Below are 24,895 nucleotides of genomic sequence, written 5' to 3' on the forward strand. Positions count from 1 at the left end.
GGCCACCTGCTGATATGATTTCAGGAAGAACTTCAATCACATGAGGTTTTTAAAAAAAAATCATATTCTTTAAAGAAAAACTGCTGAGTAGGAAACTAATTACAGTTTTATCGGAGTTGTGGGTTTAATTTTGACTTTTTAAACTGAAGGCATCACTGGAATGCATTACCCAGTCACATCAGCTTTTTTTTCAGTAACATCTGGCAGAGAAAGGGAGGCAGACAGAGTGTTAGCAAACAGGGGAACACAAAGATTTAGACAGTACTAGTTACAGAAAGAGAATTTATTTAAACTTTATCAATGAGCAATTGCCATAGGAGATGAACTATATTTTAAAGTGAAAGCACAGATTTCTGTGGTGTTACTTTAAATGCGTGATGAAATAGCTTGGGCGTTTGGAGACCTGGTTGCAAAATGACACTTTTGGCAATGTCACAGCACATTCACTTTACTTAGCTGCCATGGCAGTCGCACAGGACGCAATAAGATTGCAGTATTATTTTCAGCAGGCCCAAGACTGACCTAAAGAGGCAACCTCCTGTCTTCTCCTCGCGATATTTGGTGGGCGGGAGCAGAAACTGGCAGTAGTCCCTTGGGCAGAGATAAAAATAGTATTGAGGGTCATAACTATGTCATTTAACCCCAATTACCATATATTCATGAGGCTCTCGCCTGCTTCTGGCAGGAACTCCGGCCGCCAGGATCGAGGTCCACCCAAAGAACACGGTGATAACAAGTTGCATTTATATAGCACCTTTAACATAGTAAAACAACCCATTGTGCTTCACAGGACCGTTAACAAATAAAATTTGACACCAAGCCTCATAAGGAGATATTAGGACAGGTCAAAGAGGTAGGTTTTAAGGAGCATCTTAAAGGAGGAGAGAGAAGTGGAGAGGTATCGGGAGGGAATTCCAGAGCTTGGGGTCCAGGCAACTGAAGTACTTTTAACGTCGAAAAATGTCACAAGGTGCTTCAGGCAAAAATGGATGCCAGGCAGAATGGGTGGAAACACGGCGGTAAGTTGGTGCTTCTGTTTCCCTTGCACTTTGGTCCCACTAACGCCACATTTTTACGTGCGAACAGAATGGTAAGGAGGCGAAAATCACCCCCCGTGGTTACGTTAATGCTTCTGGAGACAAGCTGCTACTATGACGATGTAAATATTTCTGTCAGAAGTAGCCGTGTTTTCAGATCACTGGCAGGCTGAGAACATGCAGGTCAGCATAGCTCTGGCTGATCGACACAGACTTCCCCCAGTCACTGCGAAAGTTATTTTGGCCAGAAACGACAACGCAAATAATGACTTAAAAGCAACTGCACGTCTTTCAGCTAATGCATGAGAATTTATTGGTTCTGGCTACTGCGAGATCCACCCCTGAAAATAAACTGGGCTGTTTTCACAGCATCAATAGCCTGGAGCAATTGGCAGAATCATAGACATACCACTAGAATGAGATCAAGACAATAAAACTGATTTTCCAAAAGAACTAAGTTTTTTAAAAATGGGTTGTTTGGGTAAAATAAGTAGTTTCTGAGATTTTAATTGTCGAATATAACAGCTTAAAATGATCCAACTCAAAGTCTATTTGCAGCTGTTATACAGGATAACATATAGGAATTGGGACATTTAAATGCAATGGCAAAACATCAGTACATAAAGAAATAAAACCATTATGTAGAATTGGAATTATTTGGGATTTATTTATGGTTTTGTTGTATAAATATTTTTGTGCGAATAAATGCTGATGAATTCATAGGGTAAGGATAAGGGAAAATATTCTTGGGTTAATTCAGTTCTTTATAGTCACTCAAGTGAGATCATCATTAATCTGGGGTGTTTCTATAGCCTTGCTTAGTTAGCCATGGCTCAGTGGTAGCACTGTCACCTTTGAGTCAGAAGGTCGTGGGTCCCACTCCAAAGACTTGAGCACAAAATCTAGGCTGACACTTCACTGCAGTACTGAGGGAGTGCTGCATTGTCAGAAGTGCCATCTTTCAGATGAGGCATTAAACCGAGTCTGCCCTCTCAGGTGGACGTAAAAGATCCAAAGGCACTATTTCAAAGAAGAGCAGGGGAGTTTTCCTTGGCCAATATTTATCCCTCAACCAACATCACTGATTATCTGGTCATTATCACATTGCTGGGGGATGTGGGATCTTGCTGTGCGCAAATTGGCTGCCGCCTTTCCTACATTACAACAGTGACTACACTTTAAAAAATACTTAATTGACTGTAAAGCACTTTGGGACGTCCTGAGGTCATGAAAGGCACTCTATAAATGCAAGTCTTTTTCTTGTTTTAACTATGTGTTTTAATTCAGCTCCCCTCACACCCATTGGTTTCAGTAACTCCTCCCAATGTCCTCCCATGACGTCAAAAGAGTTCATCATTTAAACAAAACAATTCTACAAAAATCTAAAGAAGTCAACATATTGATATTCTATCCACAACAACATGTCAATGTTAACCTTTCATTTAATTGAAGACCGCTTGGCTCATTGTGTTAATGAACTGGTGAGATAATGGGCACGATTTTAAAAGAAATCTGCAGGTGCGCTGGGGGCGGGGGACAAAGAATATCATGTTTTTGAGGAGCGGGCAGAAAGCCCGGCTCCAACACGCCTAAGAACACGCACGACCCAGAGCCATCTGGGTGCACGCGCCGTTCCCGAACCTGGAAGTCCAGGCAGGACGATATTTAAACAAGCAATTCAAGTAGTTAACCTCATTTAAAAATCCAAAAATACAATTAGGTATGAAGGCAAGCGATTGCAACGCTGCCTCAGTGTGTTTCTCGTGCTGTGTGAAACACGCCATGGTGAAGGAGTTGTGTTTCAGGCAGCAGCCATTTGGACATTTAAATGCCTGTTTGACAGATGGGGATAAAAGGTGAGTTATTGCAGCAGGGCACTCAGTTCTCTCAGACAAACTTTTGGCTGGGAGATCTTTGTGTTTAGACTGAAACTTCTTGGTTTCCACTTAGAATTGTTCTGTTTACACATATTTACCAACTTTTCAGACCTCCTCAAGCTGACACCATCAGAACGGGGGGCGCAATGGCTGCATTCACCAGTACATGCGAGGACGAGCAAATTCACCATCCTCGCCAGGCACAGTATGCACTTCCGCAACTTGGAACTCCACGACACAGTGCTGTGCCACATGCACCTGCACAAGAGTCGCCAGGTGGTCGCAGACATCTGTAGCCTCCTTCATGCCGAGCTTCTCCCGGCTGGGCCTGGTGACATCTCATTACCCATCGCGGTTAAAGTGACGACTGCCCACAACTTCTTCACCTCCGGATCATTTCAGGGTGCTACCGGTGACATCGCTGGGTTGTTTAGCAGGGCATCGCAATACGTCAACTTCCCCATGGACAATCTCAGCCAGACGGAGAAGGCAGTGGGATTCCACTCTGTGGCTGGCTTCCAACGGGTACAGGGTGCAATCAATTGCATGCATTTAGTAATCTGAGCACCTCCACACGAGTCGGGACTGTTCATCAACAGAAAGGGGTATCACTCCATTAATGCTCAGCTCGTTTGTGACCACCGTAAAAGATTTCTTCACGTGTGCGCCAGATTCCCTGGCAGCTGCCACGATTTGTTCGTTCTGAGGGAATCCAAATCCCGGGCCTCTTCCACGCATCAAACACCCTTAAGGGCTGGCTCCTCGGGGACAAGGGATACCCCCTGCACACGTGGCTCATGACACCTCTGAGGAAACCCATCAGCGAGCAACAGCGTCGATACAACGACAGCCACATCGCCACCAGGTTTATAATTGAACATGCGATACAGCTGCTCAAGATGCGATTTCGGTGCCTCGATCGTTCTGGGAGGCCGCTTCATAAGCACCAGCGAGAGTGGGTCACATTACAGTCGTGTGTTGTGTCCTACACAACATGGCGCAACAGAGAGGGGTACTGGTTGAGGAGGCCCCATGCCCTTATCCAGCATCCACATCTGCCATCCACATTGAGGAGGAACAGGAGGAGGAGAACGAACCCATGGGCAGAGCAGCAGCTCACCTGGCTGCTCATGAGGCCAGGGAGTCACTCATATGTGAACAGTTCTCATAAGATCAGAAAGTGAGAAGAGTTCAGTCCTCAGACCACCTGGAAAGACCAGCACCAACACCAGCCCCCCTCCCCCACCCCCCTGCACAAAACTGTCCTGCAACTGCACATACATCCACTGTAAAGTGACCCACTGGGTGGCATCAAGTGTCGCTGTTCATGCTAAGCACATGAACCCTATCACAAAAGCCATGCAAGAAGGGGCAATACGTGGCAGTCGTGGTGAGAATGATAACATTGAATGTGACTTTATCAGAAACCAAATATAAATGAAAAACATGACAGTCTGTCAGACACTCTTGTGCATCCCCTTCGAGATCACAAATCCTTTGCCTTTCTCTTCCTACCGCTTCTACGTGGTGCATCCCCTGTGGCGGCAGCAGAGGTAGTGGCAGGTTGCTCATGTCCATGCCCTGACTGCTTAGATGCTTTTGGCCGATGCCCTCTGGGTTTTGGAGCTTGTCAGGGTCCCTCCAAAGCCTGCTGCACCTGCACCTATGCAGGGGCAGATTCGGCCACCTGGAGAGGAGGCAGCATTGCAGGTATTGGTTGAGAGGGGGGCAATGGGTGAAATGTGGGAGCACTTTGAGTGGCGTCCCCACTTCCATGTCCCCTTTCACCATCATCCCTCTCCTGGACCAGGCCCACATTACTCCTACCACTCTGTTGGAGAACAGTTTGGAGGACATGTATGATGCCTTGGAAGCCCAGTTGTAAAGTTTCTTTCTGCCTGTTCAAGGCAGCCGTTGCCAGGGTCTGAATGGATTCATTTGTGAGCTGTGCTTGAAGCTCAACGGAAGCTAGCCTTCTCTCCATCGCAGATATTTCCACACTTACCTGCGACACTATCCCAGACATTTCAGCAGTTACGTGCGACGCTATGTCAGACAGCTGCTCACATCCCTGTGACACTATCTCAGAGATTCCCTCAGGCCACCATTCATAGAATCATAGAAAATTAACGGCACAGATGGAGGCCATTCTGCCGACTAATTCCACTAGATTCCACTAATGCAGGAGATGGACTCCTCCGTCCTCTGCGCTATTGTGCAGAGTGTGCGTGGCACCTGTTCCAGTACCTCGCAAATGTGCTGCTGTCCCTCGATCATTCTCTTTTTAAAGGATGGCCCCCAGGGTTCAGCATCTGCGTCCAGCTGAGCAGAGCCTGGAGAGGAGTGCACCCACCGACATGGACTGTCCACAGCTGCCCCTGCCACTAGTGTCTGCTCGTGCTCACTTGTGTGTGGTGACTGACCAGGTGCCAACCCAACTAACTGACTACTAGGACCCACCGAGGTGTGAGTATCTGCGTTGGTGGATGGCTCGCTAAGGTGTGACGGTGCACCCTCAGAGGCCGGGATGCTCCTCTGAGGAATCGCCCTCTGCCGTCACTGCAGTTGTTGAAGGGCCTGTAAGAGAACAGAAGGCAATATTAAACATCATCATAGATGTGTCATGTTGCGATGAGCATACTGAGGTGTTCAACATGCCAATCATTGTTAACATCGCTTCATATTGTGTGTGATGAATGTTAAAGTTGTGTCACCGGACGTTTGTGGGGTCAGTCTCGGTGTCCCCGATGGACAGGCACTCGAGGGTGCGGCTGATCTGCAGGACCTCCTCCTCTGCCTCTTTGAGGACCACTATTTGTGGAGGTCCCCCTCCAGTCCTCACCCTCTCGCGTGCATTTTGCGCTCTCTTCTCCTATAAGGGGAGAAAGTACAGACGTGTGAGTGAGTGATGGTGAAGTGGCCAGCCGAGGAATGCATTGCTTTGGGTGAGGCATTAGAGGGTGAGTATAAGACAGAGACATCACATTGGATGAGGATTGGGGTTGACTGGTTCTGGTGGGGTCACAAATGGGGAGGTGAGGAAGTGCTCAGGAAGTGAAGGTAAGGTGAGGATGAGCCTTAAGTGGCTGTGAGGAATGATGTGATGTAGCCTTGGCAATGCAGAATGAGTTGGGGGGGGCGGGGGGGTTGATGTGCGCCACGGAATGCAGGAGAATCAGTAAGTGTATGCACTTTTGCTGACCTAGTTAGGTCATTGATACACTTCCTGCACTGGACCCAGGTGCGGGATATGTTGCTCCTGCTGGTGACCTCCTCTGCCACCTCGAGCCAGGCCTTCTTGGTGGCAGAGGCAGGGCGCTTCCTTCTGTCGGCTGGGTAAAACAGTTCCCTCCTCCTCCTCACCCCGGCCAGTAGCACCTGAAGTGAGGCATCGCTGAATCTTGGAGCAGCCTTGCCCCTGTGCTGCACCATTGGGTCTTCTTGCTCTTTGCTCCAGCAAAATCCATTGGAGCAAAGGCCCTTTGAATCTAGACGCTCCAGCTGACAGCCTGTCATGCGGGTGGGCAGTCTGCCCACTGCGCAGCTTTCCGACGGCAAACCCGGAAGTAAGATTAATGGCCACCAAATAAGTCGCGATCGCGTGGGGAACGGTAAGTTTTTATTATTCGGGTTTGCCGCGTGCCCATTGACCCCTCCACCCTGCTGCCATCCCGCCTCCCTTTTAAAATCGAGCCCAATTTGTTTTGGGGGGATAAAAGCTACTCACAGTGAATATTGGTTCAAAATAGCATTGCTGATCAGCTTGAATTTAATAATAAATTCAGCTGCAAGTGTATTTTGTTGCCATGTTTATCAAAACGATGCTTTTCTTCACCACACATTCTGTTCTGTGTGTTCTTCAGCTGTCAGATCAATCTCGTGTCCCCTTCAGCATACCTTCAGACAAAGGTCATTTTAGTTATGTAAACAATTGATGAAAATCAGTATTCTTCCTCTCTCCTTGATTCCTGCAGAAGGATGTTGGTCAGTCAGCTGCTGAAGCTGAGGCTCATACTGCCACCTTCAGCCTGCAACATTAACAGCCACTTTGAGGTGTTATTAGGAATAAACTTAAAAAGAAAATAATAGGGGGGTGGAATTTAACCACTTTCTGCCTGTTTTTTGGGCACAGAAGTTTAAGTTTGGAGGTACAAATTTTGGGTCGTGATCTCTCGCACTCAACCTCTGGCTATCAAAATGGGAAGCTGCTGACTTCTTGGTATGCATGTGTCACTCACCTGAATAAACAAATCGGGATTGTACTGCTGGTTTAGATCCGCAATGTGCCAGGCATGCGCTGCCCTGCGATCTAACCAGCAGTCCTTAAAGGGACCGCTGAAGACCACCCACATAGAGGTACCCCCAACATTTTGTAATAATTTCATTTCACAAAAATACTGCAGGACGCTGACAGCTCGGGCTCATCCCTCTCCATGTCCCGTCGCCCCCACCACCTCCCAGGACCTAGCCGCAGGCCAGCTTGTCATCAGTGCCAGTGAGCTCTGAAGGCCCCAGCCGGCGAGCTGTATTGGCTTTGGATTGGCATCCACAGCGCGTCGGTTTAATTCAACTGAGGCCCAGGCCTCCTGCCAACATCTTCAGGCACACATTTGAATTGCACCACCCATCTCGAGCCAGAAACCAACGTGAATTGAATCTCTTGCCCCAATAATAAAAAAAACAAAGACTTGAATTTATATAACGCCTTTCATGACCTCAGGACGTCCCAAAGCGCTTTACAGCCAATAAAGTACGTTTTAAGTGTAGTCATTGTTGTGATGTGGGACTAAGTGAAGAAGATGAATCTGGTTAAATTCTTCGTCCTTGACTGTTGCCCAATTCCTTACAAGGTTAATAATGTTGATGGACAGGAAAGGGCAATTTATGTAGAAAGCTGCAAAATTATTGATTCGCTGTTATTAAGATTCCAAAGTTAATGAATCAGTTGTTTTACTCAGAGATCAAAGTCAGAATTGACTCTGTTGAGGAGGAGGGGCTGAATGCCATAATTAGTGAGAACACTGCCTGGAAATCACAATATTCGTGACAAACGCGTTAATACAATCATACAAAATTTCCCTGTCCACTATTTTAGCAAAGGCGCCAACTGATTTAAAGTAAACAGGAAGCTGTTTGTTACTAATCTTGTATAATAAGTGTGATTTCAAAGCAATTTTCTTTTCATTCCTGGGATCTGGGTTTGAATCCAGCTCAGACTGATTGGGTAGCAAGTCTCCTGTGAAGTTTCTAAGCATGGACAGTGTGGCAAGAAGTTTCTGATCAGGCAAATATGTTCTGCCAGATCTCCAAACCACTTTAAAACACGGACAAATTGAGCAGGACAGGCGCAGAAAATACCAGAGTTAGAAGCACTCGCCTCAATCAGGCAGGATCTTCATTTAAATGTTAATTGGGAGCTGGAAATTTTGCACAATATTCCCCAACATCTGGCATGCCCATGTGAAATAGGTATCTAGGATTGTTAGGTAATGGTACTGTACAGAAGGTCATAAGGGATTACACGGTAATATTAAGATAAATATTTTTCTGTCATTCATAACCATTTTTCTTTTTCTTTTTCCACTGACACTTCGGAGTTTCAATTTTTTTTGTCTCCTTGCATCATAACTGGTGCCAACGGATTTCCCCATGGAAATCTATTATCTGAAATGTTTTTGGAGAGCGGGAGCACTGGATTAATAATGAGCAGATCATGCTGCATGAGAGATGCTCAGTGGTCACCAGCCAGTACCCACATAGCCACATGTCATTCTGCAGGCCCCAGTACACCTACCTGGCAATGACCGTGGGGAAGTGTCTTCACAAGGTCTGGCTTGTCAGAAAGCCAGTTTCAAAAATGCGCCACCTACTGCAAGGACACCTGCAGCGACCTTCCAGCATAGGACCGGCACATCCACTGACCATAATAATCAGTTATAGCCGGAAACTTGGTTCCACTTCCTTGTAGGTGTACTGTAGTGCTGTTTTTGGGGTGTGAACCGCACCATATAGGAAAATCTAACCTGACGAATATATTGTCTAGCAGATACAAGTCCACAGCACAAAATTGGTGATAATTCCATACAAAATGTTAGACTCTTTCAGAGGGACTTCTGCTGTCCACAACATGTGGCAAAAGCACAAACGCGATAACAAAGAATGGGCAAAGCTTTCTGCCTCACTCATGCTGAAGTTTCAACGAATTTAGGACCGCTGGGGGTGGAGAGCAAGTCGGGGGGAGTGTTCCCACCACCCTGCTGCTTTCTGCAGCAGTGAGTCAGCCTGCCCATGAGGCATACAGATGGGTGTTTCCTGCTATTTGCACTGTTGGAAAGCTGGAGGCAGGAGTTGCTTGTTGGTCCCCAGCATTCAGAGGGCAGCGGAGGAGAGATCAGGGCAGAAGTGGAAAAGGAAACTTTGCAAAGTGCTCTGAGAGCACTGCCATGCACAGGCCCCTGGAAGAAAATTTGAAATGTTAAGCTATTTTTAAAAAAATATTTTTTTGAAGTGATATGGCATTGGCTGTCTCTTTCTCCCTGTTGTCTGCTGCAGCTCTTGCCCACCCCACAGACTGGTGCAGTTCCCCAGAAAATGCCAGAGAGCCTGCCTCCCATAGGCCAATGACCCTGGGGCTGGAAAAATGGCCACACTCCTCACTGGAGTGGATGGACTCTCCCAGCACCTCAACGATCACTCCTCTTTATATTTCACTCCAGAATGTCTGCTCACTCGCAAACAAGTCCCTTATCATCTATGACATTATTACGGATGATTGCATTGACATTCTGGTTTTGACTGAAACTTGGCTCACGGGTGGCAATATCTTGCCCCTTGCTGAAGCCTCCCCACCTGGCATACTTTCCACCACCTACCCCACCCAAATTCCACGGTGGAGGCGTGTCCCTCACCACCAAGTCACATCTTGGTCTCTCCCCCTGCTCCTCTGGTACCACCTCTTCCGAGCACCTCACCTTGTTCCAACCCTCTCGCCTCCCCTTTAAAATCCTTGTTTTCCACCGCCTCTTCAAGCCCCACCCTGAGTTTCTCATCAAGATATCCTCCCTCCTTTCCTCTGTCAGCCTTTGCACTGAGCGACTCATCATCCTCGCTGATTTCAATCTCCATCTCAGCTCCCTTTGTCTCTAAATTCACTGCCATCTTGTCCTCCCCAAACTTCCCCTTCCATATAAACTGTCTTACCCACATTCACTGCCACCCCCTCAACCTTGCCAAGTTCCATGGCCTCTCTACTTCCTAGGTCTTGATCACTGACCAGGCCATCTCTGAACTCTTCCTTATGTCCCCCATTACCGACAGCCCGCTGACCCCCTTCTTACCCCACTTCTTTCTGCATCCACCACTGGAAAATCTTCTAAACTCCCAACTGCCTAGTCATTGGCCCTGCATTCTCCACAATACTTCTGCAGCCATTGATTTGTATTATCACTCCCTCACCTCTACCTATGATGCCCCTATCTTCAGAAAAACCTTTACTATGTCCCTACCCAGACGTTCCCCTGGTATGGCCACCATCTTGGCTCCTTCAAATCCAAGGGACAAACATTTGAGCATATCTGGTAGATAACTCTCCATCACCAGAACTGGCTGGACAATATCAACTACTATTGGGCCACATTCTCCTCTGCCAAAACCACCCACTACTCCAGGAGTATCCTGGAGAGCAAATATAACCTCCGAATTCTTTTCTCCATTACAACCATCTCCTTACCCCCTTTCCCCTGCCCCTCCACCCTTACCTCCAACAACTTGCAAGGATCTCACGTATGTCTTTCTCACCAAGATTAACATCATGGGGTAGAAATTGGACCTATCATAGGCATTTTACAGGTATATAACGGGCACAACCGAGCCCGATTTGGGAGACCAATCTCAAAGACGGCTGAAAATCGTCCAACCCGAAATCAGGTCAAGCTATTTTTCAGGCATCCAGGGTGGCTTCCTAAAAAAGGCGTTAGGGCACTTTCATGCTAATGAGGGGTTTAATGCCTAGTTTAATACCTCTATGGAAAATTGAGCTGCCCTGAGTGGAGCAGGCGCCGGGCCTGCTCCACTTGGGTTTACTGGATGTGGATGAGGCCTAGCCAGCTGCTAGGTAAGTTTACTTTTCTTTTAAAATGATATGGAGCCAGGAGAAGCAGGTTTGCTCCTCCTGCCAGTCATGGTCAGTCCTCCTCCCACCGTCCTTTCTCCCCCGCCCCCCCCCCCCCGGGGCTTACCTGAGTGCCAATGCTGGCGGGGCAAGTGACCCGAAATTCAATTCTTCAGTCCACCGAGCTAAACGGCAGAACATTTGTGAATTGGAACTCAAATGTGCCAATACAGTTGAAATAAAGACTTCAAGGCATCAATAATGTGTTTGGAATGACAGAAGCTCATGGTTTACATTCACATGCCAATTTCTGATGAAAAAAAAATTGAAAAACATCTGAGTGAAACTTTTCCAATTAATATGTGGCATTAATCTGGGCAGAGTGAATTATGTCTCAGTGAAAGTTTGTGCCTGTAATTCCCCTGTAGATCGCTGATAATCAGAATGTAAAAGAAATAAAAACATTGATGATTTTAATGTATTTTACGTATTGTACACCTCCGCTCGCACTACAGTGTTTGTGCAGTGATTAAGATTGAATATGATCCTCCCAAAAACACAGCTTGTTCTGAATTTATTCTGCCCTATTTTGGACTTGGTTCACAAAATGTTTACACTTTATATTAGCAGTGTGATGGCAGCAGTGCCCCCAACTAATAAGACATGGAGGTCAGATGCTTACCACACAGGAAAGGAGAGGCGATCAGCAGGAATATTCACACTCACCATTCTCCCATACCTCCTGAGGGGCTAACTCAAGAGGAGTTTTTGGCATATTGCCTGGGAGCAGGTTGTCTGTGCAATCTCTCAACCCAGGAATTCTAATGATGTGGCGCTGGAAGAAAATTAAAAGTTTTCTTTTAAAATATAACTTAACAGTTTTCTATGTGCCTGCAAGCAGCAGGGAGAAGTTCATGACAACTTCACCTAACATGAGATATGACCTACCAACCCAAGCATTGAAAATCGGCTCCAATTTGGCAAAGGCAGCTATGCATAAAGATTAATCTGGCAGATCCCCATAAGAATATCCCCCGATGCTCTTATCTGGACATAAGGCTGCTGACATCATGCACGCATATCCAAATGAGAGCAAAATCTAGTTACATAGAAACATAGGTGACTACAGGACTGTAAAATATTCTGCAGTCCATCTGGCGAGTTCCAAAAATAATATTGCACAATCACCTATTCCCTCAATTATCTATCAATTCTCCTTTTACATTTCCAAAACAGGGTAGATACTTAAAGGCTGCTTCCCTTGGCTGGAGAGTCTAGAACTAGGGGGCATTGTCTCAAGATAAGGGGTCGACCATTTAGGACCTAGATGAGGAAAATTTTCTTCACTCAGAGTTGTGAATCTTTTGAACTCTCTACCCCAGATGACTGTGGATGCTCAGTTGTTGAGTATATTCAAGATTGAGATCGCTAGATTTTTGGACACTAAGGGAATCAAGGGATATGGGGATAGGGTGGGAAAATGGAGTTGAGCTAGAAGATCACCTATGACCTTATGGAATGGCGGAGCAGGCTCGGAGTGCTGTATGGCCTACACCTGCTACTATTTCTAATGTTCTTATCTGCCTCCACTTCCTCCCTCATGTTCACCAAAGGTTTACCACCCGCTGCATAAAATAGTTAAATCTAAACTGAGCACCTTCCTTATTCGAAGCTAGAGCCCGCATCCACTGGTTCTAGAGTTTGTGACAATCTGGAGCATATTGTCATGATTTTTATCTATTTGCTTCAGAATAATATCTCACCTGAGCTTTCTCTTCAGAGTTTCAGGCACTTCAACCTCTCCTCATTACTCCGATGCTTTAAGCCAAGTATAGGTTGGTTGCCCTTTTCATAACCGGCACAGACACAATGGGCCGAATGGCCTCCTTCTGTGCCGTAAACTTTTCTGTGTTTCTATGTTTCTGCACTGCCTCCAATGCCTGGATTCCTTGCTGTGAAATAGCATCCAGAATTGTATGTAGTACTCCAGGTGTGCTCATACTAGATTTATTATCACCTGGGAATTGTGCTCAATTCCTCTGGTGAGACATCCAAAGAACTGGTTCGCTTTCCTTACAGCTGCCACACACTGCACTGCTGGTTTCTACTGTCCACCAGTACCCCGAGATCCCTCTCCTGTGCTAAGTCCTATAGCCTAATCATTGGGGGACATTTTCACCTTGGGTGCTGGCGTAAAACCCTGTCCAATATTCCTTTCAATTGTGGGATATATAACATGCAGCCAATCCACAGCTGCCAGATTTCTGCCCATGGCCAAAGTGAATATTAGCCCCAGTTAGTTTATATTCATTCTGTTTATTTCCCTTCTGTGTTCTCATTATCTTGCGTTTGTCCATTCGAAGTGCCATTTGCCACTCATCTACCTACCTTCCTGACCTGTTGAGATCCCGTTGTATTTAGTTTACCTTGTCCTTATTGTTTGAAACCTGTCCCCTTCCAATTTGGTGCCACCTGCAAACTTAACTTTATTTCTGATTTATAAATTTGCTGTGCGCTGCAGGTTGGAGAAATTTTGACCCGAAGGTTTCTTTCATAAAATGTGGGAAATCATTTGTAATTTATTTAAAATTAGATTTCCCCCCACATATGAGTTTTGGTATTTGCTGTATTTTAACCCTGGGAGTGAGAAGCTTGCTTCATCTCACTAGAAGACACCTCTTCAGGCCCCTGTTAGGTGGGTGGTGAGGCTGATGCAGGAATATGGTTGGTATATGGAAGGGGGTTCCGGGACAGTCTCATGGAGCGGGGGTGCAGTATGGGGCAGGAGAGGCTTAAAATTTCCTAGTCTCCTGCTCCTCCTAGCCCCACAAGGAAAAATTAAATACATAACCATTCAGGGTCTCTTCATGTCCTGATCCTCTTCTGAGGGGCTGCAGCCTGGTGGTATAGCCATATAGGCATCCTCACTCAGGCACGAGTTGAATTTGTCGTCGGGGCCCAATCTGCATATTTAAAGAAGGACCCTGCCAGCTTCAGGCAGGTGCCTTTGTCACCTGCTCAGAAGTGCAGATTAAAATCAGGATTGGCACGAAGCAGGTGAGAAATTGGTGGTTAAGTCAGCATTTTAACTGACCATACACCCGCTTGCCGCTAGGCAGGTAAGGTTAAAATCGTTCTCTTGGAGTTCTTTATTTTACTCAAGTTGATGCCATATGTTAAATTTTATTCCTGCTAATTAAAGGAAGAATTTGAATGCTTGAATAAGCCCTCAATCTGTCACAGTTTTCTATGTTATAATTGCATTTTAAGTCCATCTCCTGAATTATCTAAAAACAGAATTTGTTTTTGAAGGATAAGCTTTTGATATGCGATGAAAGATTTAATTGACTTTGCACAGTCTTACACAGAGCTTTAGATATTAGGTAACATTACGATAACAAGAATCTATTTTTGCGGGGTTCATTATCCTTTTAATTGGACAGTCACCTTTTCTCCTGGCAACTGGCTGTGACTCACAGTAATTCAGAACCTAAAAAAACTAATAAACATATTTACCGCACTGGGATATTACTTAAAGCACCTGTATAGAGAGGGACTGCTGTCTTAGGTATTTTCTCTCTAGGACTAACATTAGACTTTTTGATATTTCTATTTTGTTTTTGATCACATTGATGGAAGAAATTCGCCCAAACAAATTCCTTAAATAATTCAAGTAGGGATCTCACACTATTCTTCAGGCAACCAATGTTGTCCCAGACCTCAGCCATTTCAGTAACTTGCAAAGAGTAGGTGGTTTGTTTTGTAAATGTATCCACCTTCCTCTATACTTTCCTTGGCATCTTATTCAGGCTTCTAGAAATTTATGGAATTTGTAGTGCAACATGTTGAATCACTATGGGAAGGCAGGAAGAGAAGGGAGGACAGATGTACCTTGAATTTTGACACATTATTGTGATTGTGAAAACTAGAAATTTTGTAAGTTGAATTTATTTTCCTCTGCTTGTTTTTCCAGTATCTGTTGGATACGAATATGAATCTTGTCCAAACCTTATACTGTGGGAGAAGAGAACTGCTTTGCTGCAAGGCTATGAACTGGATCCATCCAACCTGGGTGGTTGGTCACTGGATAAGCACCATGCATTGAATGTAAAGAGTGGTGAGTTGGCCAATTTCTAGAAGTTTATTCTACTTGCTTTCTTGTAATGCACAATCCTTTCAAACACCTATTATACTGTGACAACTTAATTTAGATTCTGAAAGGCATTACAACTATTTTAAGTTCATTACTTTTTGGGAGGAATATCATAGAAGTTTACAGCACAAAAGGAGGCCATTCAGCCCACTGTGTCTGTGCTAACTTTGCTGCAGCAATCCAAAACGAATTCCATTGTCCTGCATTCTCCCCATGGTCCTGTATCATCTTCTGCTTCAAATATTTATCCACTGCTCCCTTAGAAGGTGTACTGGTCTCTGCCTCAAGCACTCTCTGTGGCAAAGCATTCGATACTCCAACAACCCCCGCGTAAAGAAATTTCTCCTAGCCTCTCTTCTTACTTTTTTAGTGAAAATTTAAAATTGATGATGGCTGATTTGTATTTTAACCACCTTGGTTCTGTACCCCTTAATAGCCTTACCTCACAAAAATCCATCCACCTCAGTTTTTAAATTTTCAGTTGACCTAGCCTCAACAGCTTTTTGGGGAGGAAGAGTTCCAGATTTCCACTACCCTTTTTGTGAAGAAGTGCTTCCTGACATCACCCCTGAACAGCCTAGCTCTAACTTTAAGGTTCTGCTTGTTCCTTGTTCTAGAATGGGACGGGCTGGATGGAACAGTTGTTTTTTTGCTTATTTTTTTTCATATGTTTGTATGTAATTCACACCTTTGACACTAGGGGCTAGCCTTATGGCTCTTCTCTGTACTGCTTCCAGTGTTTGATTGTCTGGCGTGTTTCTCTGCAACAAGAACTGGATACTGTACTCAAGATGTGGTCTAACCAAAGGACTAACAATTTGACCATGGCTTCCTCTGACTTGTATTCTACTGCTGTGTCTATGCAGTTCAACATTTTATTGGTTTTGAATGTTCTAAGACTTCTCATTCTCTGTCAACTTCTTCCTTACCTATTTCAACAACATTCATGATGTACTAACTCCTTCTCTAGTTCTTACAGCTAAAGTATCAGGAATGTTATTTGGAGGTGGATCTGTCCCAATAAAAAAAATGTTATCTCCTTATCTAATAATGCTTATTTCCACGTGCCAATACAGAATAGAGAACATTTTACCCCGATATTGCTGCCTCTGTAAACCAGTACAGAATAATAAGTATATTGCTGTTTCACTGTTGATAACATTCCACCGGATGAGATTTGTTCTGTGAGACATTCACATTTGCAAAGAGTGATTAGCTGATGATGTCTCAGAATTTTGAGTCACAAGCATAATGCATGTCACCAACCTTTATTTTTCTTTTTTTTTGACTGGGTAGTATAAATAAAATAACCAACTTGAGAATGGTGGAATGCCATAAAAAGATTCAAACCCATAATTCATTTCCCGTCCCCCACAACAGGCTTTTGGAAACACATTTTGTAATGAACCCTATCAGTCTCTGGCATTCAACTGTTGGCTGTCGTTCATTCTGTTAAGATAAATGTTAATTGTAAAATGTTAACTCTAACCCATTCTATCTCTGCACATCAGGTGTCTTGCACAAAGGAAATGGCGAAAACCAGTTTCTATCCCAGCAGCCGGCAGTGATCAGCAGCATCATGGGAAATGGACGCAGACGTAGCATCTCCTGCCCCAGTTGCAATGGTCTTGCAGATGGAAACAAGCTCCTGGCCCCTGTGGCCTTGGCTGTTGGTATAGATGGCAGTCTGTACATTGGAGATTTCAACTTTATCAGACGTGTTTTTCCTGCCAAGAATGTCACCAGTATCCTGGAGCTGAGGTAGGAGACGTGGTAATAAATCACTGTCACCTAGAGATTTCTAGTCCTGCTGCATTATTGGCTTGAGCACTGTGACTGAATTTGCCTTTGATTTTATCTGGAATATAAGCTGAACACTCAGAGAAGCCCAGCATTCATTGTACAGTGCCTTGCTACTTGTTAGAATTGTTGTTGTTATTTCTTCTTTATCATCATTTCAAAGTTATTTATTTGATGAACCCACTGATTTGTAACTCGTGGACTTTCCATAATTTTTTTTAAATGTAAGAATACAAAGAATATCCTTTTGCTGACTCCAACTTTTCCCTCTCTCCACCCGACAAAAAAGTATTATAAAAACAGCAGCCAAATATTTAACAGAAAATTATGCCCACAAACTTGAATCTGGCTCAAGCAGCAGTTCTCACTCATCAGGGAATATGTCAGGAGGTTCCAGTGGCCATTCAAATCAATCATAAGTGGCAATCGTTTAAAATAATATGTACTGGAAAACATAGAGGTCATTGTCCCTATACCCTCCTCCAGCATAAACTGTGTATGACGTTGAAATGATGTAAACTATGTTTGGTCCCATATAATTTTTAGAAAAACAACTGATTTTCCATTATGGTATGCTTTTCTATAACAGTTATTTTTATGAGCAGTCTGGAAGCCTATCCTTCTAAAAGTTCAAATGTAATGGCTGTTCCATTGCTGACAACCTACTGAATTTTAAAGCAGTAGCTCATCCATGCTTACAAAATTACAAAGGAAGAAACTGACAACAGGCACATTGCACACAGAAAGTCCCCTTGGCTGATGTCACAAGAGCACTTCTCTTTCAAATCCCACTGCAGTTCTTCATTCATACAGCTGTCTTCAGGGCTATTACCAATTTCTCGGGAAATAAAAATAAATACAGTAGAAATAAATGGGTGTGATGTTTTCCTGCAACTTCTAGTAAAATAAAGTTCAGTTGCATATTACTTCAGTTCAGTGACATCATTCAATTCTGGAAGCAGCCTAACATCCTTTGCTGTCCACCGTGACACCGATTACTAACAAAACATCAAAGAAATTCATTAAAACTGTTTCTCCCCCTCCCATTCCTTGGTCTTCATTTGTGTTTTTGTTTTATAGAAGAACATAGATGGGAATGTATTCATGGAAGTAACACATCTTGAACTTGGCATGGTGTTGTTAAACTGTTCAAAGTTCTTGCAGTTTTTGATGCTGTCTGAACCACTTTGATAGATTACTGTATTTTAACACACACCAGTTTAGGCATTATCCTGTATATATACATTGACTACCTTTTCCTATATTCCCTTTTCCTTTGTAATTTTCAGAAATAATGTACTGGTCAAAATTAATTCATGTCCTTCCTCCTTTAGGGATCCTGCTAGTTGGGTGAAATTCCTGCTTGTAATTCAAAGCACAATTATTTCCCATTAACCACATCCCCATTTTAGTCCCAAATATTGGAAGATATGCTGAATCACGACAGTTAAAATGCCTCTGAAGAGAAGTATGTAATGTGACAAGTAATGTGGTGATGCAACACATTGACGAGTCAATACATTGTGCTGTAGAGTATAGCGTGCAGATTCCACAACTGCAATTCACCCACAGCCAGCTCTTTTTGATCTCAACAATGCCATTAGCGTAGATGCTGAGCAAGGCCAGGTGCTTCCCTGCAGGAAGTGAGGAGAAGGTAAAGTTTCATACTCATCTGATGCTGCACTCATACAGCTTCCAGCAGGTGGCCAAAGGGCATCATTGACAGGAGTCATGGAGTGAACCTTCAGTTCTTGTGCTTGGCAGACATTGTTAAGTGGAGCAGGGAGACTCAAAAGAGAAGCATAATAATAACATGCCAGAAAAATCAAATGGACTTATATGGTTCCTGGTATCCTAGTTACAGAATTTCATTTTCTTTCCACAAGTGAGGAATACCTGGCTCATCACTTCTAATTTAACTGGACATCCTCACCTTTGGTCTAAAAATAGTGTTTCATCGAGTGTCCAGTTTATTAAAAATGTGTCTGAGATTTATAGCTTAAACTAAGAGCGAGTTTCAAAATTTAGTGCACATGAAAGCAACAAGAGATCTGTTAAATTACAGCTCAGAGGGAGATAGAATTCCAAACAAAAAATAAGCCTCATTCATGTAATTTTGAATATTAGATATTGTATATTACTGTGAGATTGCCTGCACTCATCTGAGCCCTTCTCTGCTCACAAACTGTGTGAGTATATTATCAGCTCAAGCAGTGGACTGTATGTCAATACTTGAACAAAATGTCCTCAGATACTAGGCCTGAGAGAAAACAAATTCAGTGGCTATCAGTGTTGGGTCATTTTTTTTAATTCTATTTAATTCTAAATCACTCGCTTCTGTCAGTGGTTCAAGCATGTCTGTATTGGGTGGTAGAACAATCAAAAATCCCCAAAATAAACATTTCAATTCATTATTGCTATTTGCATCCCTCAGAAAAAAAGATAACACTAACAGGTTGATTTACTGAGTTATGTGGATGTCACAAACAGATGCAATCTTTACAGTGCAGTAGGAAAGTGTGGATGACGCATTTAAAAATTCCAGCTTGTCATTCTCCTTGATTATATGAAGAGTTCCACAAACATTGTGTTAGCCATTGTGCTGATATCGATCTCACCTTGATCTTTTGTAACATTTTTTCTGTCACCTCTGTCAGAGTTTGATAACTTCAGCGATCATTTAATAAATCAATGATGTAATAATGGATGTCTCGGATAATTTTTGCCTGTTCCTCTTTCTCTTTTGCTGTCTTTCCACAAAGAAATAAAGATTTTAGACATAGGTAAGCCAATCACTTTAACCTACCCTCTTCAGAGATTATCTTGTTTCTTTTTTTTGTCCCGTTACTGTTTAGCCTGCGAAAGACATAAGTGAATAAGTACTATCAATGGTAAGTACTATCAGTGGTTAGTATTTGCCTGTAGATTCCCTCCTTGTGCTTAGTTTATCAGTAGAAGAGCTGGGGGAACCTCTGGGCAGTAACAGTATCATCCAATTTTAATGTGGCTTTAGTGGAATAACTACACTCGTCTTTGAATGGCAAAACTGTACCAAAGTCGAGGGTTCAAAGCCTTCTCCATGACTTGAGTACATAATCTAGGGTGACGCATCTGTGAAGTACTGAGGGAGCACTGCTGACTTTTGGATAAGATACTAAATCGAGGTTCCCATCTCACCTCTTAGGTGGATGTAAAAGACACTATGGCACTATTCGAAAAGGAGAGTTCTCCAGTGTTCTGGGCCAACAATTATCTCTCAACCAACACCACTAAAAACAGATTACCTGGTCATTTACCCCATTGTTGTTTGGGGGACCTTGCTTTATGCAAATTGGCTATTGCTTTTGCCTACAATCATCAAAAGTATTTCATTGGCTGTAATGTGCTTTGGGGCATCCTGAGGATTTGAATAGTACTATATAAATACACCTTCTTTCTTCCTACTTTAAGAGGAAGCAATCATGGCTGGATCGGTACTTAGCTGGACACAAAGTCTCTTTCTCTCCATTCTACCATGTATTCCACTAAATTTTCAATACTTAAATACATTTAGAATCATAGAATGTTACAGCATAGTAACAGGCCATATGGCCATTCAAGTCTGTGCTGGTGTTTTTCTCCACATGTGCTCTATATTTCTATCCCACACTCTCAATTACTCCTTATACCCTCACATTTCTTATCATAGGGTTTGGAAAATAGCGATTCTACAGACTGTAACTATTTACCATCCGTGGTATGCCCTACAAATTCACACATAACAATTCCTCCATGTAATTTTTGGAATACAAGTGTTTTACAGACATTTTTAATGTTGCTCTGTTTATCCAACAAGTAACAATGGCTTCCTCATGCAAGCCTCTGGTTAAAATAGCAATCAGGCCCCGATAGGGTAATTGGAGCCTGATTTACATGCTTAAAGAAGGACCCCGCCAGGGCTTGGCAGGTGTCCCTCCCGCCAGCTCAAAAGAATATCAGAACCAGTGTGGGACATCAGCTGGTGAGTCCTATGGCCAATTTTAATTGCCTACCCAGCCTGTTTCTGCCAAGTCACCCCATATGTGTTTGTGAATACTAGTCCAAGACGGGAATGAACAAAATTGTCTTGTGATGGGTCTGTAAACCAGTTAAATTCCCTGGCACCAAGAAAGAGAACTATCAGTAGGATCCCGCTGATGAATGCTCCTTTGTTTGCTTAACAAAATAGAAGAGCAGTTGCCGCTCAAGTTCAGCAGTTTTAGGCATGGAGTAGCTGAGCCATACAGACCAGAGAGGTCTCCAGTTAGTATTGAGTGAGCTACTCTCAACTCAGGCTGCAATAGGAGTGCTATAGTTTGCCTCAACAGCCCTAGATTAGAGTGTGAAATATCAGGCAAAGTTCCTGTTCCTAATCACTGTCCAGCAACCCCTACTTTTTTTTTATTCATTCATGGGATGTGGGCAACGCTGGCAAGGCTGGCATTTATTGCCCATCCCTAATTGCGAATGAGAAGGTGGTGGTGAGCCGCCGCCTTCAACCACTGCAGTCCGTATGGTGAAGGTTCTCCCACAGTGCTGTTTGGTAGGGAGTTCCAGGATTTTGACCCAGCGACGATGAAGGAACGGCGATATATTTCCAAGTCGGGATGGTGCTGTCGAAGAAGCCTTGGCGAGTTGCTGCATCCTGTGGATGGTACACACTGCAGCCACGGTGCACCAGTGGTGAAGGGAGTGAATGTTTAGGGTGGTGCATAGGGTGCCAATCAAATGGGCTGCTTTGTCCTGGATGGTGTCGAGCTTCTTGAGTGTTGTTGGAGCTGCACTCATCCAGGCAAGTGGAGAGTATTCTATCACACTCCTGACTTGTGCCTTGTAGATGGTGGAAAGGCTTTGGGGAGTCAGGAGGTGAGTCACTCGCCACAGAATACCCAGCCTCTGACCTGCTCTTGTAGCCACAGTATTTATGTGGCTGGTTCAGTTACATTTCTGGTCAATGGTGACCCCCAGGATGTTGATGGTGGGGAATTCGGCGACGGTAATGCCGTTGAATGTCAAGGAGAGGTGGTTAGATTCTCTCTTGTTGGAGATGGTCACTTGTCTGGCACGAATGATACTTGCCACTTATCAGCCCAAGCCTGGATGTTGTCCAAGTCTTGCTGCATGCAGGCACGGACTGCTTCATTATCTGAGGGGTTGCGAATGGAACAGAACACTGTGCAATCATCAGTGAATATCCCCATTTCTGATCTTATGATGGAGGGAAGGTCATCGATGAAGCAGCTGAAGGTGGTTGGACCTAGGATGCTGCCCTGAGGAACTCCTGCAGCAATGCCCTGGGGCTCAGATGATTGGCCTCCAACAACCACGACCATCTTCCTTTGTGCTAGGTATGACTCCAGCCACTGGAGAGTTTTCCCCACTTGAAGTGGACAAGTGTGGATAGTGGCTGTTTGCAGGATTGGGCTCAGTGTTGATGTCCATGTGATTAAATAGCCTTCTGACACTCGCAGTGAGTCCAGAATTACTCCTGATAAATGGTCACTTGGACAAGATACCAGAGTGTGAGCAATACCTATGGAATTTTACCCCATCAAGGTTTCAGTTACTTTTGGAGATGTAAAGGAGGAGGGAAGATAATTGGTGTGAAAAAAACAAAATGGAGAATTTCGAGAGCTACCTGGAGGAGCTCTGTGACCGTAAAAGTTAAAATGTAATTCTTTAAAAAAAAATACATGAAGAAGTCATCCAGGCATATGTATTTGCTGTTGGCAGAACTTAACATTGATAGTACTTACTCATCGAGCTACTGTCTCCTTTATGATGTTTGTAAATGGACTTCCATTGTAGTGCTTTATTGAACTTGTCATATTGTTTAGTCTTTTAAATATAATTTTTATAAATGCTACATGCTGTTGTAGAATTAAATATTTGTGTACATAAGTTTATGGTTTCTGGGGTTTTATTATAAAAACTCACATGTCCTTCAATGAATCAGCTGGGATAACCAATATACAAGGGATTATAGATGGCTAGCAATGAGTTATAAGGCAAGTCTTTCTATTGATCTCCTTAAGCAGAATTGGGATATTGCTATTCTTTATCATAACACATTGTTTATATTTCTTAAAGCCAGCTTTCACTATTTTTATTATGTAGTGGGCATAGTAGAGGCAACAAGGCCTCTGTGAGATTGGTGAAAAGGTAATATAGACGAGTGACACGAGACCTGAAGGTGTTCAGTTCAGAGTGTTGGAATAAGGGCCATAGTTTATTTCAGGAACTGATATGGTGAGGGATTTGGGGTATAAACTGTATAATCATAAGGAGTACCAGGCATCTCAGAATCTGTTATAGTGAGGAAAGTGGAGTTTATCTAAGATTGTTGTAAGGCAGAGCTGTTGTATCAATATCTGTTAGCTTTTCACTTTGAAGAGTGGATACAGTGTGGATGGTTAAAATCAAGTACTTCAAATTAGATCATCCTAAATGTGTCCAAAGTAAAATTTCAGATATAAAATCATATAAAAATGGAATTTGGCTCTCACTGGCACTTAAATCCATTTTCAACCTCTTTTAAAGGTGTATTGGCATCCTGTTTTGAAAGGCTCAGTTCCTAATGAAACAACCAGGAAGGCCCAGAATCTTAAAACGCCTTAATTGATTTTCATGGACCAGTTCATGTAACAGCAATAAAAATTATTATATTTATATTTTTATCATTTCATTTGGATCACAAACTAAGTCACCACACATTCTTTGATGCCTCCTACGTCCTTTATGTTGATAAAGTTATGAAGTGCTTTGCTAGGAGACTACGTGGTACAGCCTGTTAGAATACCATCACGCCAGATCTGTAAAGCCCAGATTGATGGGATGATCTTGGACAGATGCGAAAGTCCTAAGTGACATTAGTTGTGGGCAATGTCAATCCAGCTACCTGTGGGCACGAATCCACAGAACAAACAAGATTGACATGATTTTGGTAGTGAATTGTCAGTCAGACTCCGAGAAGTCGGGTTGCGCAGTAAAAAGTATTATTCTGATACTGTGTTTAAAGAGCACTGTTGTAGCAGATTAGGATGAGTTATAAGAGTATTAACCTATGGTATACCTGACCATACACTTAAAGCTATTTTTCAAGAAATGTTACTGCAATAAAGATGACCTTTCAGCTTTGGAAACAGATGTGTGAACCTCAACCGAATTTGTGCTTTTCTTTCATTTTAAAGCAACAACCCCGCCCATAAGTACTTCATGGCGATTGACCCTGTCACAGGGGCACTGTACGTCTCGGATACAAACAGTCGTCAGATCATCCGCATTAAGTCTCTCAACAGAGCGAGGGATCTTGCGGCCAACTCCGAGGTGGTAGCAGGTACCGGAGAGCAGTGCCTGCCATTTGATGAAGCCAGATGCGGTGATGGGGGGAAGGCCGTTGAGGCTACGCTCATGAGCCCAAGAGGTATTGTCTTTAAAATGACCTGTCTCTGTGTCTAAGTGTGCTTATCTTCTGTTTGCTATTGAATTATGTGTACATAACTGCTGCATTTTCTTAACTGGAAGTTAATGTGATAGAGTCCATCAGCAGCATTTGAAAGACAATGCATTCAGTGGCTAAACAGGACAGTTTGTGAATAGAGCTACCAGTTTCACATTAAAAGGTAAAATTCTAGCCCACAACTTAAACAGGGCAATTTTGTGTTCTTCATCTGTCTGAAATGGAGAGGTGTTGCAACACATGTATCTGCGCCCAAGACAGGAGTGTACATGAAACACAGGGTTGAGTAAGAGAACTTTCATTAGAAAATGACATTATAAGATCCTACTTCATTATAGAATCCCCTAAAACTGTCAGCTGTTGATTTAAGTATGGATACCATGATACTGTGTGTATGGATTCTTCTTTACATGATTAAATTAGCTGGAGGTGGATAATTGG

The 24,895-nt window shown here is 43.5% G+C and overlaps 1 protein-coding gene across 1 annotated transcript in view; it reads left to right on the plus strand.

Moving 5' to 3' along the window:
- tenm2a (teneurin transmembrane protein 2a) overlaps nucleotides 1-24,895 on the plus strand; it is a 1,632,827-nt gene that overhangs the window by 1,586,985 nt on the left and 20,947 nt on the right. The window contains exons 25-28 of the mRNA XM_067996099.1: nucleotides 14,998-15,141; nucleotides 16,689-16,938; nucleotides 19,740-19,760; nucleotides 24,186-24,418. Of these exons, the coding sequence (XP_067852200.1) occupies nucleotides 14,998-15,141; nucleotides 16,689-16,938; nucleotides 19,740-19,760; nucleotides 24,186-24,418 (648 nt within the window). The remainder of the gene's footprint in view (nucleotides 1-14,997; nucleotides 15,142-16,688; nucleotides 16,939-19,739; nucleotides 19,761-24,185; nucleotides 24,419-24,895) is intronic.

Source organism: Heptranchias perlo, chromosome 14 (assembly GCF_035084215.1).
Source record: "Heptranchias perlo isolate sHepPer1 chromosome 14, sHepPer1.hap1, whole genome shotgun sequence".
In the NCBI taxonomy this organism is placed as follows: domain Eukaryota; kingdom Metazoa; phylum Chordata; class Chondrichthyes; order Hexanchiformes; family Hexanchidae; genus Heptranchias; species Heptranchias perlo.